General features: G+C 39.8%; 1 protein-coding gene across 6 annotated transcripts in view; it reads left to right on the top strand.

Moving 5' to 3' along the window:
* Positions 1-1950: 1950 nt before the first annotated feature.
* The window catches only part of NF1 (neurofibromin 1), a 249354-nt gene continuing 235207 nt past the window's right edge, over positions 1951-16097 (top strand). For all 6 annotated transcript variants that reach the window (XM_068531562.1, XM_068531559.1, XM_068531561.1 and 3 more), the window contains exon 1: positions 1951-2396. In XM_068531562.1, the coding sequence (XP_068387663.1) occupies positions 2337-2396 (60 nt within the window). In that variant the 5' untranslated portion in view covers positions 1951-2336. The remainder of the gene's footprint in view (positions 2397-16097) is intronic.

Here is a 16097-nt window from a genome sequence, read left to right as displayed (position 1 = left end):
ATTTGATTGGAGAGGAAGTTTGGAGTGAAGTCTAGACCTCCAGTTGTAATGAATGGCTTGGCACTCAGGGGAGGCCCCGGGACAACAAGTGCTGATTAGGATAAATTAATGACATGCTGGCTGGAGCCTGGGTAAAGCAAGATGAGCAGAGGGCAAAGGCCTGAAGTTTGGGTGTCTTACCATAGAGTTAGAGAGGAATGGGGAATTAGGGGAACCAGAGAAGGAGAGGAAAGGGAAGCACAGAGGGACCTTGGCAATGAAATGTCACTGGAGGCAAGGGAGCCAAGAGTTTGGGCAGTTACATCCAGTCTAGCAAAGATGAGAGGAATGGACAGGCAAAAAGCCATGCCAACAGGAAAGTAATTAGGGACTTTCAGAGGAAGTATGAGAAAAGGAAAGATAGATTGTGGGTCTGAAGTTTGGCCCTGAAGTAGAGGCCCTTGGGATACTTTGTGGGTGTATGAATGAGAGCTTTTTGGGGGGTCCTAATTGGGGAAGGCATAGATGGACATTGGTTTAATATTCATCCTTTTCTTCAACACTGTCAGCATCATTTCTGACATCATCTAAAAGAAATTAGTCAGTATTCATGTTGCATCCTTAAAGAATGGACAAAAGAACCATCCAGACTCTGTCCTCTTGTTCTATTGGAATGAAATATTAATTAACTTAATACGTATTTTGGACAATCACCAGCCGGCAGAGACTGGAAACTTCTCTCACAGATATATCTCTCTGTATAAGTGCTATCGGCTTTGTGGGTTTTCTGTGGTAAAATTAAAATTCTGGTTTCGCTCTACCTTGTCACCCAGTTAGTATCCTGCTATGTGGCCTCACTGGCTCTTAATTAGTATGTGCTTAGAATGTGTAAACTCACTTAAACATTAGCCTAAGTAAAGTGTATTGAGGAAGATGAAATTAAAAATAACTCATTCCGAAGTTCGTGTTAGATATAGATAGATCATCCATTGTTTTGGATGTAAACCTGGAAAACCATCATAACCCAATTCCACACGAAACCATTTCAACTCTGGTATTGGGGGCACAGGGAACACCTTTGTTTCAGAAGAGACACAATCCGTCTCTATTGTCTTTAGGGTCAAACCACCTGGGTTTGCATCCTGACTCTGACACCTACCAACCAACTCTATGACTTCAGCCAAGTCACAGAACCTTTGTGACCCAGCCTCATTACATGAGGGTAATGATACCTATTGGAAAGCCTCGTTGAAAAGAGTTAAATGAGAGGATGAATGTGTTGAATTAATAATGTATGCCAAGCCCTTAAAGGCTTTTTGAGGATGGTGAAACTTGAATCTTTCTATTATCAACTGCGCAAAAGTTTTATTAACTCGGGTGCCTATCAGTTCAGCAGAGGAAGTCGACTGGGATTCCGAAGTCTGAGTACTTTGCCATTGGGTCTAGCATTGGGATTTAAGAGAACGTTTAAAAAAAAAAAATCACCGAATCTCCCTTGGCCCTTGGCCTTACTTTTTCCTGTTACTCAGCAGGCTATAGTAGCTACGAAGAACCTGGAAACCTGAGGTTGTGTGCCTTATTTTTTGAGAGAGCTTAAGGCAGAGCATAGCTCCCCAGAAATCAGCGGCAGAGATCTGTGTGCAGGGAGAAATGCTAGCCCCAGGGCGCCCTAACTTCCAACCCGGGGAGCAATCCAAACTCGGAGGCTGGCGGGGGACGGGGAGTCTGAGGTGGTGGTGGGATGAGAGCGGATGCTCCCGGGTCGGCTCGGACTCCCTCCGGCTACAACCAGAGCCCGAGTCGAGGTGAGCCCGGCGGCGATGAGGGACGCGCGCCTCGGGGCCCGGAGGAGTTAGGTGACGTCACCTCCAGGAGGACTCGCTTTTTCATTAATGAAACCGGCCGGAGCGGGCGCATGCGCGGCAGGCCCCCTTTCCTCTCGCTTCCCCCTCCCCTTTCCCAGCCGCGCTCTCAATCTCGAGCTCGCTCGCTCTCCCTCTCCGCGGGCCGTGGAAAAGATCCCACTTCCGGTGGGGTGTCATGGCGGCGTCTCGGACTGTGATGGCTGTGGGGAGACGGCGCTAGTGGGGAGAGCGACCAAGAGGCCCCCTCCCCTCCCCGAGTCCCCCTTCCCCGTCCCCCTCCCCCCAGCCTCCACGCCAACGCCCCCTTCCCCTCTCCCCCTCCCGGCCGGGCGCCGGCCACCCATCCCCACCCCCGTGGGAACGTTCGGCGCCTGCACTCCTCAGACCCTCTCCTCGCCTCTCCCCTCACCTCAGCCCCCGCTCCCCGCCCTCTTCCCGGCCCTGGGCGCCGGCCGCCCGCTCCCTCCGCCGCCCCCCGGCCGCGGGGAGGACATGGCCGCGCACAGGCCGGTGGAATGGGTCCAGGCCGTGGTCAGCCGCTTCGACGAGCAGGTAACGGGCCCTTGGCCGGCGGGAGGTGGGAGCGGAGCGGGGGTGGGGACGGAGTGGGTGAGGGGAGGAAGGAGCGGCCGCCTCCCCCGCGGCTCCTCGGGCTCTAGAGGAAAGACTGGGGGGATAATTGGGGGTGGCCTAGGGGGGAGGTGCGGCAAGGAGGGGACAGCTGGTGGCTCGAGCTCCCCTTCCCTCCTAAGTCGGGGGTGGGGCCTTTTCCCTGACCACCCCTCCGACCCTCCATCCCCTTTATCCCAGCCCTTCCGCTTGCTAATAGGGATGAGTGACCTGGGGACGCTTTCAGGGGCTCTCCATGTGGATTTAATCATCCCCCCCCTTACTTTTTTTTGTGAACGGAGGTGGGTAACATTTAGGGGTTTCCTCTTGCCTCAGTGGATCTCCTAACTGGGGGTGAGTAACTGAAGGAACCCCCAAGGCCCGTCTTGTGTACCCCCAATGGGAGAACGATAACATCCCGCCCCTCCCCCAGTTTCTTCAGCTTCCTCTCTTGGAGGGGGAAGAGTAGAAGAAAGCAGGGAAAGCACAGGTTTTGTTACTTTCTGCTCCGTCGTCTCAGCCCGCCCCGAGAGCTCCAAGTGCACACACACTGCACGTCTTTTTGATGCCCCACACGGGCGTCCCCCCATACCCTGATAAGACAAGACTGGCTTTTACATTGCCGTTTGCAGTGGAAATCATGGTTCTGGTTCCCTCCTGCTTCTGAAATATTTTTCCTTTTTTTTTTTTTTCCCCCTTCCTTGGTAGTTGCAGTTTCCCCCTTTATTTTTTGCCAGCGATCTGAGAATGTGAATATTGCTTTCTATAGTGGGAATCTTGGGGATTAAGGGGAGAAGAGTGAAAGGAAAGTGGGAAACTGCATCTGAGCCACTGACAACAGAGAGCAAAGACAGCTGGGAAGTGGTCCTGAAGCCGTTAATTCTGCTAGTGTTTTGTTGTTTTTTTAAACTCTCACCTCTTAGCTGACAAGAGAACTTTCATTGAGAATATTTGAGATGGAAAAAAAAAGTTTCATAGCTTGGAGAGGTGCCTTTTTATTCCCTGAGCTTCAGACTCTGAATCCTGGGGCTGATCTGAATGAATGCACCCGGAGCCTTTTGTCAGTAGGATTTAGTTTAACTTTGTGTTGCTGTAGGTAGTTGGGGATCGTTTAAAGGGATCCTTTTTGCAGCTGCAGTTCTACCATGGGCTTCCTGTGATGAGGGAACTGTTTGAGATTGAGTCAATCTATTTTGTTTACTGGATATAATCATAAAACTGACTATGGGAGCTGAATGGAGTGGGGAGAAGGGCTCCACTTTTATTTGATCCATAAACATTTTCTTATGGGACTCATAGTGTTTCTGGCCTATCTGAAAGATGTTTGGGAATAGGCAGAGGAATTGAGAAGAAATTTGAGAAGAAACTACTTAGGTAAAATAGAATTATGAAGCTGTCAGAGACTTGAAGTTCTTTCACATATCCTTATGCTTCCAGACCAAAAAGTATCTAAACGACTGTGCTACTAATCTGTTTGAGGAAGTGAAATGTTACTGCATATATTGGATTGTATTATTGATAGAGCCTTAGATTTAAAACTTGAAGAAAAGACTTTCTCTGTGTAATTTAAAAAAAGGATTTAAAAGGCACACAGAAGAACCCCAAAGCTGATCTGTGTGGACAGTTTAATCTGGATGCGGGAATTTGATGGATTCACACCACGACTGTAGTTTCCAGTTTTTTTTTAGTTAAAAATTGTTTCCAGTTTTTAAACTTTATTTCTTCACTTCTTACCTGTTGATCTTTAGGCTTATCTGCCACATATGACAAACATAGTTTTCTATATTTTAAAAGAGGAATGATTTTGATTATATGCCCAGTAATGCAAGTAAATTTTTCTTTCTTTGTGTCCCCAGAGTTAAAAGACCTTAGGCTTTGTTGTTTGCTTTGTTATGAATATTGTGGAATCAAACTCACCACCATCTGTTAAAAAATAAGGATGTAAGAATTTTAAACAGAAGCATTAAAAAAATATATTCCTTAGGTTGTAATTAAGAGAAAGATCCATAGGACAAATTATTCCTCACATTTTTCTCCTACAAGGTTAAAGCCCACTGACTTCGAGATGTAAAAGTATAAGGGTTTCGGTGTTTAACATAAGGCATTTATATACATTAACTTATTATAGAAGTAATAAACGTTTAATTCAAATTAGAGTTTACCTTGAGGTTGGAAAGCAAGAAAACTAAGCCTCATAGTGGTTAAATGACTTTCCAAGGTCACATAGCAGACCTAATAATAAGAGCCTCAGTATGAAAAGCATTGAATGCTGGACAATCAGGAATATTTTTTCTGATAAGTATCCCATAGGATTTGTTTTAATAATCCAAAAGTATAGTTAGGAGAGAAGAATTTACCTTTTTATTGAGGGGGGAGAACAACCTGCATGTAGTGAGAGATATTTGTATGGGAGTCTTAAGCATTTCAACTATGTCTAAAAGTTTTAAATTTTGGATATATTGACTGTACTTTGTTTCACTGGGTCCAGGGGGAGGTGGGCTGCTTCCTTTTATTATAGCTAAGACATGTGTTGAGGCAGAGAGCATGTGCATCTCTAAAGATGGCAGCTCTATTTATGATTGAATTGATGTTTTGGTTGGACTTCTAATATTTGTGGTGATTAAAGTAGAAATGCATTACTAGCCGCTGTTGATTACGTATTGTACTCTGATGGGTATTGCTCAGCCACTTGGTGCAGTAGACCCAGTTTAAGCAAGTGGTAGTGTTCCGTCTTGACATTTTGAGCTCAAGTCCTTGTTTCCAAGTGGGTAAAGTAAAATTCCTGTAACCTGCTGGTTTTGCAACTAAACCTAATATTTATGGCCTGAGTTGAACAATTCTTAACAATTTGAAAAATAAGTACTGGACTTCCCTGGCAGTCCAGTGGTTAAGACTCCGTGCTTCCACTGCAGGGCATGCGGGTTTGATCCCTGGTCAGGGAAGATCCTGCATGCACAGCACGGCTAAAACAAAAACAAACAAAAAGTAAGTACTTCCTTGATTAGGCATGGGAGTTGTGAAGGTGGACAGCTAGAAAGCTGAATGGATAAGTTATATCTTCTGCTTCTTCTTAACCTGCCTTTATGGTGCTGAGTGGTAAGTTTCTAAATTGAAATTGGCAAATTTTAGGTGTGCAGCTTTAATTTGTGGCTCATTATCCAGGTTACTTAAATGAGAGGGAGAACCTTCTTACATGCCTCACCTAGCTCCATATGCCCCACCGGTCTCTGTAGGACTTTGTTCCTGAAAAGGAGTATAGGAAAACTGGTCATATGAAGGTTTTTGTTTTAAGAAATTGAGAAAAGATATCACCAAATCATTTTTTGTAAATATGTTCACTTAAGCACTTATATTTTCCATATCTGGTCAAGTAAAAATGGTATATAAAAAGCCAAAAAATAACATTTTAAAGAACATATTAGAGAGTAAACCCTGATTTTTTATTTTTAATAATAGCATATTTGTTGTTGTAAATTGAATGCTAATTGGAATGTCCTTCGAATATGTGGTAAAGAAACTCACATTATAAAATGATTGGCAAGTGTCTTTGAAGTTAGAAGCTACATGTTAATTGGCCAGATACATTTGTAAAACTTTGAAGTTGTTTCGGATTTAAAAAAAAATCTCCTTAGCCTTGTTCTTAGAGCCTGGTATGCCTTTGTTAAGGCCTTGTAAGTAGTTGAAAATGAATATTCTTTTGACAAGGGGTATGTTATGGTGAGTGAGAAAAAAATGCTTATTCTTTATTCTGGAACTCGTCTTTTAAAAACAATTTCCAACTGGTCCTCAGTTAGTTCTCTGTGTTCCCTCACTCCCCCCACCTTATCTAGCATCTAATTCAGTCTTTCTTTATGTGAGCGCCTTCCTTTTCACCTTCAAACTTACTTAGATTTTTTTTCTTTTAAACATTTACTTGGTCCTGTAGCTTTCTGTGTATAGATCAATCTTTTTCTTCCTTTGTTGCCAGATACCTGCTGCCTCTACTGTTTATCCACCTATATCCTTCATAACTCTCTGAAAACTAGCTTTTGCCTCTGCTTTCCTTCTGGATTGCTTCTTTCCAGAAAGTGATTCCTTCTGGCAAAACAGTGGTTTTCTGATCAACTGTAATGCCTCTGTGGTGTTCCGTTACCCTTGGAAATCAGTCTCCTCGAATTCCCAAGACACGATACTGTCTTGTATGTACGCTTGCAGATCCTTATATGTTGATGTTCTCATCAATCCTTGTGCTTTCTCTATCATACCATGCTGCCCATTGTTGAACTGCGGTTCCTAAATGAGGGTCTGAGTTTTGTTCTGCTATTTACAGCCTCAGTCCTTATGCTAGCCATTAGATCTCTGTGGATCCTAGATTTCCTCATCTGTTGGAATTGACTAGAAAATCTGTAAGATTTCTTTCTAGTTTAAATATTCGATGATTTTAATACTTTAATAGCATCTACCTATGCCACAACAGTCTTATCGGGAGCTGACCCCACTTAACTTACTTAACGTTTTCTCATTATGCCTCAGTGTGCACCTATGTTCCAGGCAAGCTGGCTTAGTCTCTTCTGTGTATGTCAAGCTTATTCCTGCTTCTCAGCCTTTGTTTACACCAGTCCCTGCCTAAATGCTTTAATTCCTCCTTTATCTTTTTTTAATTCCTGTCCACACTTAAATGGGCAGCTCAAGCTTCATTTTTCCCACGAAGTCTTTTTAGACTAAACTCACTGCAGCCTCACTTCTTGGTGTGCTTGTCACCTGGGGTTCTACAGAACCCCTCTTTATCATGTCTCCCTTTGGGAGGGTAGGTTGAACATAGTTTAGCATTGTTTTCTTTTATCTTTTTATCAGATAGAGTATAAACTTTCTTAAAAGCAAGAAGCCGCTGTTAGAATTCTCCTAATAGTCACCCCAGGGCCCAGCACAGTTAGAAGCACACAGTGAGTCATTGATGGAATGGTTTTCATATGATTCCTGGTTCAAAGGTAGACTGACTAAAAAGAGTGGTAATTTTGGCTTTGTTTTAAATGTAAATAACTGAATTTTAATTTAGTGTTTATGGTAGCCTCGGTCTTATTAAGTTAAGTGATATTTTAACTAGGAATAGGTTTTTAAGAAAAGAGAGCTTTAAGGAGGAACTTGTATATATTTATATTTCCTCCAACAGAGCTAACATTTTTAAATCAAGTTTCAGATCCAATTAACTACCTTTGTGATCTTGAATTTGTCATTTACTTTTAGTGGCAAGTCTCTACATAAGGAAATTTTTTGCAGTGGTCTGATAGGATAATGAATGTGAAACACTTTGAAAAGACTAAAATTATTCAAATGTAAAATTTATACATTTTCTTCACTGCTGACTGATGATTATGTTTTCACTAAATAAAGGAGATTGACTAGTCTCTGGATATGCCCCTGTATGTACCTTGGCCAATATATACCTTACTTTAGCATTCACTGACGAATACTTAGGATACTGAGAGGGTCCTTAGGATGACTGTAATCGTTCTCTTTTCTTGTTTATCATCTAATTTGTGGCATACATAATATACAGCTCTTCAAGTTTGGGAAGTGTAGTAGAAAAATGTCATAAGGTGTGTGTGACTTGGGCCAGCAATATTGTTATATTAGATTTTAAATATTGCTACAGTTTTTGCCATTTTTGGCCAATAGGAAATTAGAATCTTAAATCTCCTTTCTTTTTTTTTGGATGTATTTAGCATGGAGAATTTTGTCCTTAAAGAAAAGGTTAGAGATATACTATAATAGTAAGCATGCCTTATTTTTGTATCTTTGTTCTTTAAATTACTCAGACTGCTGTGGGGCATTTTTTGTTTTATTTTCATATTTGTTGTTATGGGGTTCCATACAGACTCTCTGTTGTTGCATTATAACAACATACTTTTCAGGGTGAGCAGTGTATTAAAAATGTGTTTTGCACATGTGTTCACTAGGCCTCAGTCTACTCTTCGTTGGGGGTTTTGTGTGTGTCTGTATGTATATAAGACAAGGGACGGGAGTTATAGGAAGGCTCATTTTTTAAAGGAAGTTTAAGGAGAATGTACTATAGAAGAAGTAGAAGGGGAGATTTGTGGTCAGCTTAAACTGTTAAAAGACTTAGAATCAATACTGAAGTAGAATATGGGCATCTTAAGCCCTTTCTTTGCTGAGGATTGAGTTGGATTTATGAAAAGCATTGGCTTATTCCGTCTGACATCTTTTAGAATACCCCATTTTCTTGGGTGTGGAGAGGGAAGGATGAGACAAAGTTTGTTTTGACCTTGAAGAATAGAAAAGGTATTTTTACATTGTGGTGACTGAATTAAGTTTAAGGTTTCAGCAATTTGTAAATTTCTGTTTCATACTGTGTGGTAGAGCCTTCAGGAAAACAGAGCACACTCAGAGGTTGTGCTGAAGAAAATTTTAATGTTGTAGAATATAAATAACTGGAATTGATAGTGCCTCCAATAGACTCTCACCAGGTGCCTGCTGTCGATGGCATATTTGACCACTTCAAATGTTATATGCCTGAGATATATAGTTACCTTCTTTGGTTCTCTGAGTGGCTTTTGAGCCATTGATCATGTCATCAGAAGGGCTTCTGTTAAGACAAGAAAGCCCCAAGCTCATATGGAATCCCATCCTGTTATAATGAAAAATTGGAATTATCTTCTAAACTTTACATATTTTTGCTATAAATGGTACTAATCACTTTGCTGTAGCAATAACTTGAGGTGCAGACTTACAGATTGCATATTTTCTTTAAACCACAGCCTGGCACTCTTCTGGTTTGGCTTAGGGTTGCCACTACGGTCTACAAGCTGTTGCCTGCCCCTATTCATATTTTATAGTTTGGAGTGTCTTATCCTGTTGGATTTCAGAGAACATACTTAACTTTTTCTGGTGAAATCCTTATCCCCTCCGTTTCACATCCCCCAAAGTAGGGTGTTGTGTCTAGTGCAAGAGGCATGAAGTTAAGTTAGTAAATAGCAGGACTTTTAGAAATTTACTTTAAAGGACTTTTATTTAACTTTTTTTTTTAAAATAAATTTATTTATTTGTTTTTATTTTTGTCTGTTGGGTCTTCGTTGCTGTGCGCAGGCTTTCTCTAGTTGTGGCGAGCGGGGGCTACTCTTCGTTGCGGTGCGCGGCCGCTCGTTGTGGCTTCTCTTGTTGCAGAGCATGGGCTCTAGGCGTGCAGGCTTCAGTAGTTGTGGCACGTGGGCTCAATAGTTGTGGCTCATGGGCTCTAGAGCACAGGCTCAGTAGTTGTGGTGCACGGGCTTAGTTGCTCTGTGACACGTGCGATCTTCCTCGGGCAGGGATCGAACCCGTGTCCTCTGCATTGGTAGGCGGATTCTTAACCACTGCGCCACCAGGGAAGCCCTATTTAACTTATTTTAAATCATAGTTTTATATCCAGATATTGGCCTCGTGGGTAATTATGGCTATAACAATCTCAAGCGACCCTTTTCTGTTTAATTGTTGACAGCTTTCCTTGGATAGTCCTCATAGTCATTTGGGCATGAGAAAACCACTCTTACTGCCTCTAATTTGTGATGGCAGTATACTATGTAGTAAGAGAAAGAGCTTTTGACTGTGCAGTTTTCAGAGTGACCTTGGGTAAGTCAGCCTCTCTGAACTTCAGTTTTCTGTTTTCATCTGTAAAATGGGGATAATATCTGCCTTACTTATGTCATGGGCTTGTTTAGTGTCTTAGGTGTGACTCTTCTATGTGAAAGGAAGCTGTAAATAATCATAAAAGTGTATTGCCATGATTATTATCCTGTGCAGTATTTTTTTGTCTTTTCTTTATATCGATAGTTTGGTGATTATTATTATTTCTATAATGCATGAAAAAAAAACTAGAGAGGCAAAGCAACTTGTTCACAATCATATGACATGTAATTAATTGAGTTTAAACTAGAGTGTGGGTGTCTTAATCCTTAGAGCAGTAACTTTCAATAAATAGAGCTTTATAAAAAGGGCCTAAATTTTGTGAACAGGTAGCACAAATATGTGGAGTGAGGAAAGTATTACTGCTTCTTCACTCAAAAATGACATGTTACGTTTTACCTTTTATGTTCATAAGAGAGTATCTGGAAATCTTTTTCAATTGGTCATGTGTTAGACAAGTTTTAAGCATTATATACTGATTTCATTGTTTATCATTCTTCTTTTCACCTTATCAAAGCTTCTCTTGGCTGTTAGATGTTGTAACATTGTTCCCCTTTTATTTAGTTTTATAACATTTTATAACTCACTGCAGATTTCTAGGTGAGGAGAGTTGAATTCTGAAGGTGAGAGAGTAGAATTTGTGAGAGTACCAACAGGAATGTATAATTATAAATATGAGATTATGTTTTTATTTCATTCTTTTATCTGGCATTTCACAGTCCAGTTTTGTAAAGTTGCTTTTCATACTCTAAGAACATTCCATTTAGGATTTGATTAAATTTGAGACAACCTTTTAAACTTTGGTAGTGTTTTGAGTGTCTTGTTCTATTGGATTTCTGGGTGTTTCTTTTTGTCTGTGCCCGTCTGCTTTCCTTCCTTGTTTCCTTCCTTTGTCTACTTTTTCAGCTCCTTCCCGTCCCCATCCCCAATAACAACTTTCGAATCATTCATCTTGTCTCTTAGAGTATCTTTCCAAATCTCCTGTCTTTATCAGTGCCTTTCACTTCTGTCCCAGCTCAGGGCTGGGAAAGATGTTTTAACTTTATGCTCCAGGCAGGTCTTCTTCCTTTTGGGTAATGGACTAAGGGGGAAAGAAAAGAAGCATTTGTATTTCCTGTTATGTTTCAGTTTTTGGTCTCTGATAACTGAATTTACAGTAGGGAATGGGAGAGATAGAAAGTATTGGTTTGGTTAAATGTTGGTAACAAAGATCAGTAAAGACCTATGCTCTGGTTTCTGCCCTAACACAAACTACCTTTGCTATATTATGTAAATCTCCTCAATTCTGAGCTATTTCATTTACTGTATGTTAAACAGGAAAAATATAATCTGACAGTCCAAAACTTTTATAATTCTTAAAATGGGTTGATGTTTGTTTCATTTTTTTAGAGCCAGTCCTTTTGAGTAAGAAAATAATTCCAGTCACTAATTGATTAGTGACAGATCCTTAGTTAGAAGGAATCTGAGCTTACTTAAATCCACTTCTGCAATAGCCCTGACAGATAATTGTTCAACCTCTACTTGGACATTTATTTAAAAAAAAAAAAAAAAAAAGAGTGGTAATTCATATTCATTGTAGGAATATGAAATGTAACAAAATCACAATAAAAAAAATAAAGGCCATTTATAATAGCACAACTCAGAGGAGAACCACAGTTAAAATTCTGAAATTAGACCCCTTGGGTTTGAATTCTTGAGCTTGGGCTCTGCCATTGCTTACTAGTCCTTGGCCAGGTTATTTAGCTTCAGGCTTCAGTTTCTTCACTTGTAAAAAGGGGTCAATAATAGTACTTACTTCACAGAGATTGATGTGAGATTTATATTAGGAAATACATGTAGAGCACATGGCATAGTTTCTAGCAGTAAATGTTAGATACTGTTGCTCTTATTAGGTTGTTGGGATTGAATGAGATACATTGTCTTATAATCTGCTCTTTTAACATAATATAACGTGAGCATTTGCCCATATGATTATACTTTCTTTTACATTATTTAAAAATTTAAGGTATTATATGTAATTATTTTTTCTTAATATTTTAAAAATAAATTTTGAATTTTCTACACTGAATATGTATTTTTATAATCAGAAAAACAATCGGTAATAAAGCAAATAAATGTTACTTTATAAAATGTAACTGGAATGTATTAATGTAAAAAAAAAATCTCGATTTTTAGCAGCGTAAGGTTAACATAAGAGTAGGATCAGAATGAGGTGACTATAATAAAATTATTAAAGTACAAGAACTTGTTACAGTGCCTTCAGCTGTCCAGGTGAGAGGGGATCATGACCTGCCCACAAGAGAAGCCTTCTTGACAGGTCTGTTGATTTCAGAGTTTTCAAGGATTGGTTGTATGGTTGTACCTCACAAAATTTGACCAGTTCCTCTAAAGACAATAAGATAAATCCTTTTTTTCCTGTCTGTTATAAATGGTACTATGATATGCAGTCTTATTTTGCCCTTTGGGCAGCCAGGGGTACTACATCTCAAGGTAACACATTCCATTAGTAGAATTGTAATTGTTAGAAACTGTCCCTTAAATGGAGCCTCCTCTGTCTTATTTGATCACTAAACATTCAAGTTCCTATTATTTGTGGTAGATGCTGAGCACTGTGGTAAATGCTGTGGAAATAAAGACAAGACATGCTCTTGGTCTCAAGGAACCTAAAGTCTATGGGAGTGTGTGAGAGGAGCACTTAATTTAGACTGGGCAGTCAGGGAGAGCTTGACAGAAAGTGAAGCCTGCACTAAGTTGTGAATCTTGTAGGTTCTTATATGCCATACTAAAATGTTTAAGCTCTCATTTGAAGATTTTGGGTGAATGTAATTTCATCTAATGGCTTATGCTTTAGTGGGAGAGGTTGAAAAATATAATAAAGGGAAACGTGGAATGTAGTACCATAGGAGGTAGAAGAAGATAGGGATCTAAATTCAGGTGGTGGATTTAGAGACTGAGATGGTAGAGAAGGAAAGAATGGGTTTGGTCTATAATAACTGTTGGGGTAAATGAGAGAGTGCAGTTTAAGGGCACTTAGCAATATTGGGCAGTATTAAGGACTCAGCTGAGTTTGGAGACAGTGTCTTTGTTATGGTCATAGTCACTAGAATTGAAGGGATCAAGGAGTGTTGAGGACCAGTTGTTGGATAGGTGGTCCACCTTGACATTGAAGTCACCTAGATTAGGGTTGCCAGATTTAGCAAATGGAAATAATAGGATGCCCAGTTAAATGTGAATTTCAGATAAACAGTAAACGTTTAGTATGAGTATTTCCCAATTATTGCATGGGATATAGTTACACTAAAAATATTACTTATGTTTATCTGAAATTCAAATTTAATTAGGAGTCCTGTACTTTATCAGGCAGCACTCACCTAGATGGTAATGGATGTGAGGTAGAGGAAGAACTGAGCCAGGAGTCAAATTGTTTTGATGATGGGGAAAATATCTAGAAAATTGGTAGGTGACTGTGACAAGGTTTGTTAGTGAGTAGCACATGAGTCATGAGCCTCAAGGAAGAGTGGGAAGAGTAGAAAAGTTTGGAACCTGGCCTCCTGGAGTCTTCTATTCATTGTTCCTAATTCTATTCTCTATAACTCTTCAGAATGTTTGTCTTTTTTACTTTAAAAATATTGGAAGACAGATCTTAAGTATTCCTCGGGGTTGTCTCCCCCACCCCGAAATATATTATTCATTCAATTATTTATAGTATAAATTGTTAAGATATTTCACTATCATGGTTGTTTTTTCTCTTGGTGAAGTGGTGGTCAGTATTCAGGCATATCATTCGTCATCCCTTTTCTAAGTATTTTTGTATATGAAGGTGTTATGTGAGACTTAAAAAAAAGGCTTACAAAATGCTGAGCTTCAGGTACTCTGTATTTTTGGTATTCATCTGATTACCAGTACAGTTAACCTATCAAAGAGCATGTGTGTGCATGTGTATTTTTTTTTTAAGTTTTATTATGAAAAATTTTAACATATACAAAAATAGAGAGATGATTATAAATGAACCCCCATGTACCCGTTACCCAGCTTCTACTTAGTTTTATTTCAGCAATAGTCCTACCCCTTTCCTGCTCTGTGCGTTTTCATTATTTTGAAGCAATCCCAGTTATCATTTCCGTGTGACTTATTCTTAACTCATGCTGACCTTAAGAGCTGTGTGATATAAATACAGTACTCAATGGGGAAGACTTGAGTTTGAGTCCTAATTGTCTACTGAGGAATGAGTTAACCTGGGCAAGTCAAGCTATCTGAGTATTTTGAAGAGTGTATATGAGGGTTGGGGAGGAGACATATGCTACCTGCCCTTTTTCACAAATCAAAGATACAAGGGAATGTATGTGAAGGTAGTCTGTAAACTTGCTTTACACAGGTAAGATTTCATTATTGTTAGTAAATAATGCTTCCTTCTGTAAGTGCTTAAAAGTCATCTGCATAATAATCAGTCCTATAATTATTTGGGTGTTGACATTAAATTAAGTCCATAGTCCTAAGATGACCTTTTCACCTTTAGCTGCGCCTGCATTTTGAGGCACCGTTGTTTTCTCGTTCCCAGTCTGGCGCCTTTCTGTTTTTCGTGAGTTCTCAGAGTTCACAGACAGCATTTCCTTTGTCACATTTCAAAATTTTCATCTGTCCCCTTGGATTAATTCATGTAGACTTGAATTCAGATAAGCAGGTAGGTGGGGTCTTTATGCATTATCTAAGTGTTCTGATGGCTGTCAACAATGCTCTTTTTCACATTTGAAGATAATTTTGTTTTCTGCTAAAACAATTAGAAATAAAATTGAATTGAATAGTTCTACTTTCAGTCTCCTATAGGTATTATACCATGTACTCTAACTAGTGATTCTTGCCTTTCCTTCCTCTTCTTCTTGATCGTAATATATTTTTTGAAGGCTTTACATATTTATTTTAACATCTTATCGTTAAAGTCTTTAGTGATTCTGAACTTTTAACTTTTTATATTCATGTATCAGTTTATCTGTTGTATGTAGTGTGTGTTCTTTCTCTAATGGCCTTATCAATACTGAGCTGGGGATGGGGGACAGGAGCAACAGGCACATTAGTTTCTTTCTTTCTTTTTTTTTTTTGGCCGCGCCGGGCAGCTTGCGGGATCTCAGTTACCGGACCAGGGATTGAACCTGGGCCACGGCAGTGACAGCCCGGAATCCTAACCACTAGGCCACCAGGGAACTCCCACATTAGTTTCTTTAGAAATGTCAGCTTTACCAGATCACTTAAGACTCTTGTTAAAAGTACAGATTTCCTGGCCCCACTGAACATCTATGAGTTCTAGAGGTATGGACAATGAGTTGTAGTTTAAAAACTCTCCCCAGGTCACTTTGATGTAAAGCTGGGTTTGGGAATCACTGTATGATATGCAGGGAGACTTCAGCTTCTGGGTAGTATAGTCATCTATATAGTACCTAGTACAGTCATCTGTATCACTGCAATGAGTAGTAAAAAACTGAATGAACTTTTAAAATCATATTTTAAAAAATATTGGAGGCCTGTAGAAGTAATCACGACTAGATTAATTAAAATTCCGGATACAGAAGAGCCCTTTGTAGGTGAGAAGAGGATTGCTGACATTTGCTGATTCTGGACACAGACTGAAGAAAAAGAATGAACCAGAGGTGAACTGAGTCTTACTAAAACTGCAGCATAGCACTGACACATTTCAATTCATGAATGGATTGAAATGATGAGCCTCTCTCATCCCTTTTGCCTAATAGAGTAGATAGAGAATGCTCACTGGGAAGATATATTCTGGGGTCTCTGAGGCTCTTTCATTTCCAGTATCCAGTGTACAATGAACAATTTCTAAAAATTTGAGAAGGTGGAAAACTGTGATCCTTAATCAAGAAGAAAAATAAGCGGTAGAAGTAGACCTACAGGTAATTGAAATGATCAGACAGGGACTTTAAAATAACTATGATATGATAAAGAAAATATAGGAAAACGTGGACAAAATGGAAA

The sequence above is a fragment of the Eschrichtius robustus genome, chromosome 20, assembly GCF_028021215.1.
Source record: "Eschrichtius robustus isolate mEscRob2 chromosome 20, mEscRob2.pri, whole genome shotgun sequence".
NCBI classification, from domain to species: Eukaryota; Metazoa; Chordata; class Mammalia; order Artiodactyla; family Eschrichtiidae; genus Eschrichtius; species Eschrichtius robustus.
Note: the sequence above shows the minus strand (reverse complement) of the source record. Positions and strands in the feature narration are given on the sequence as shown.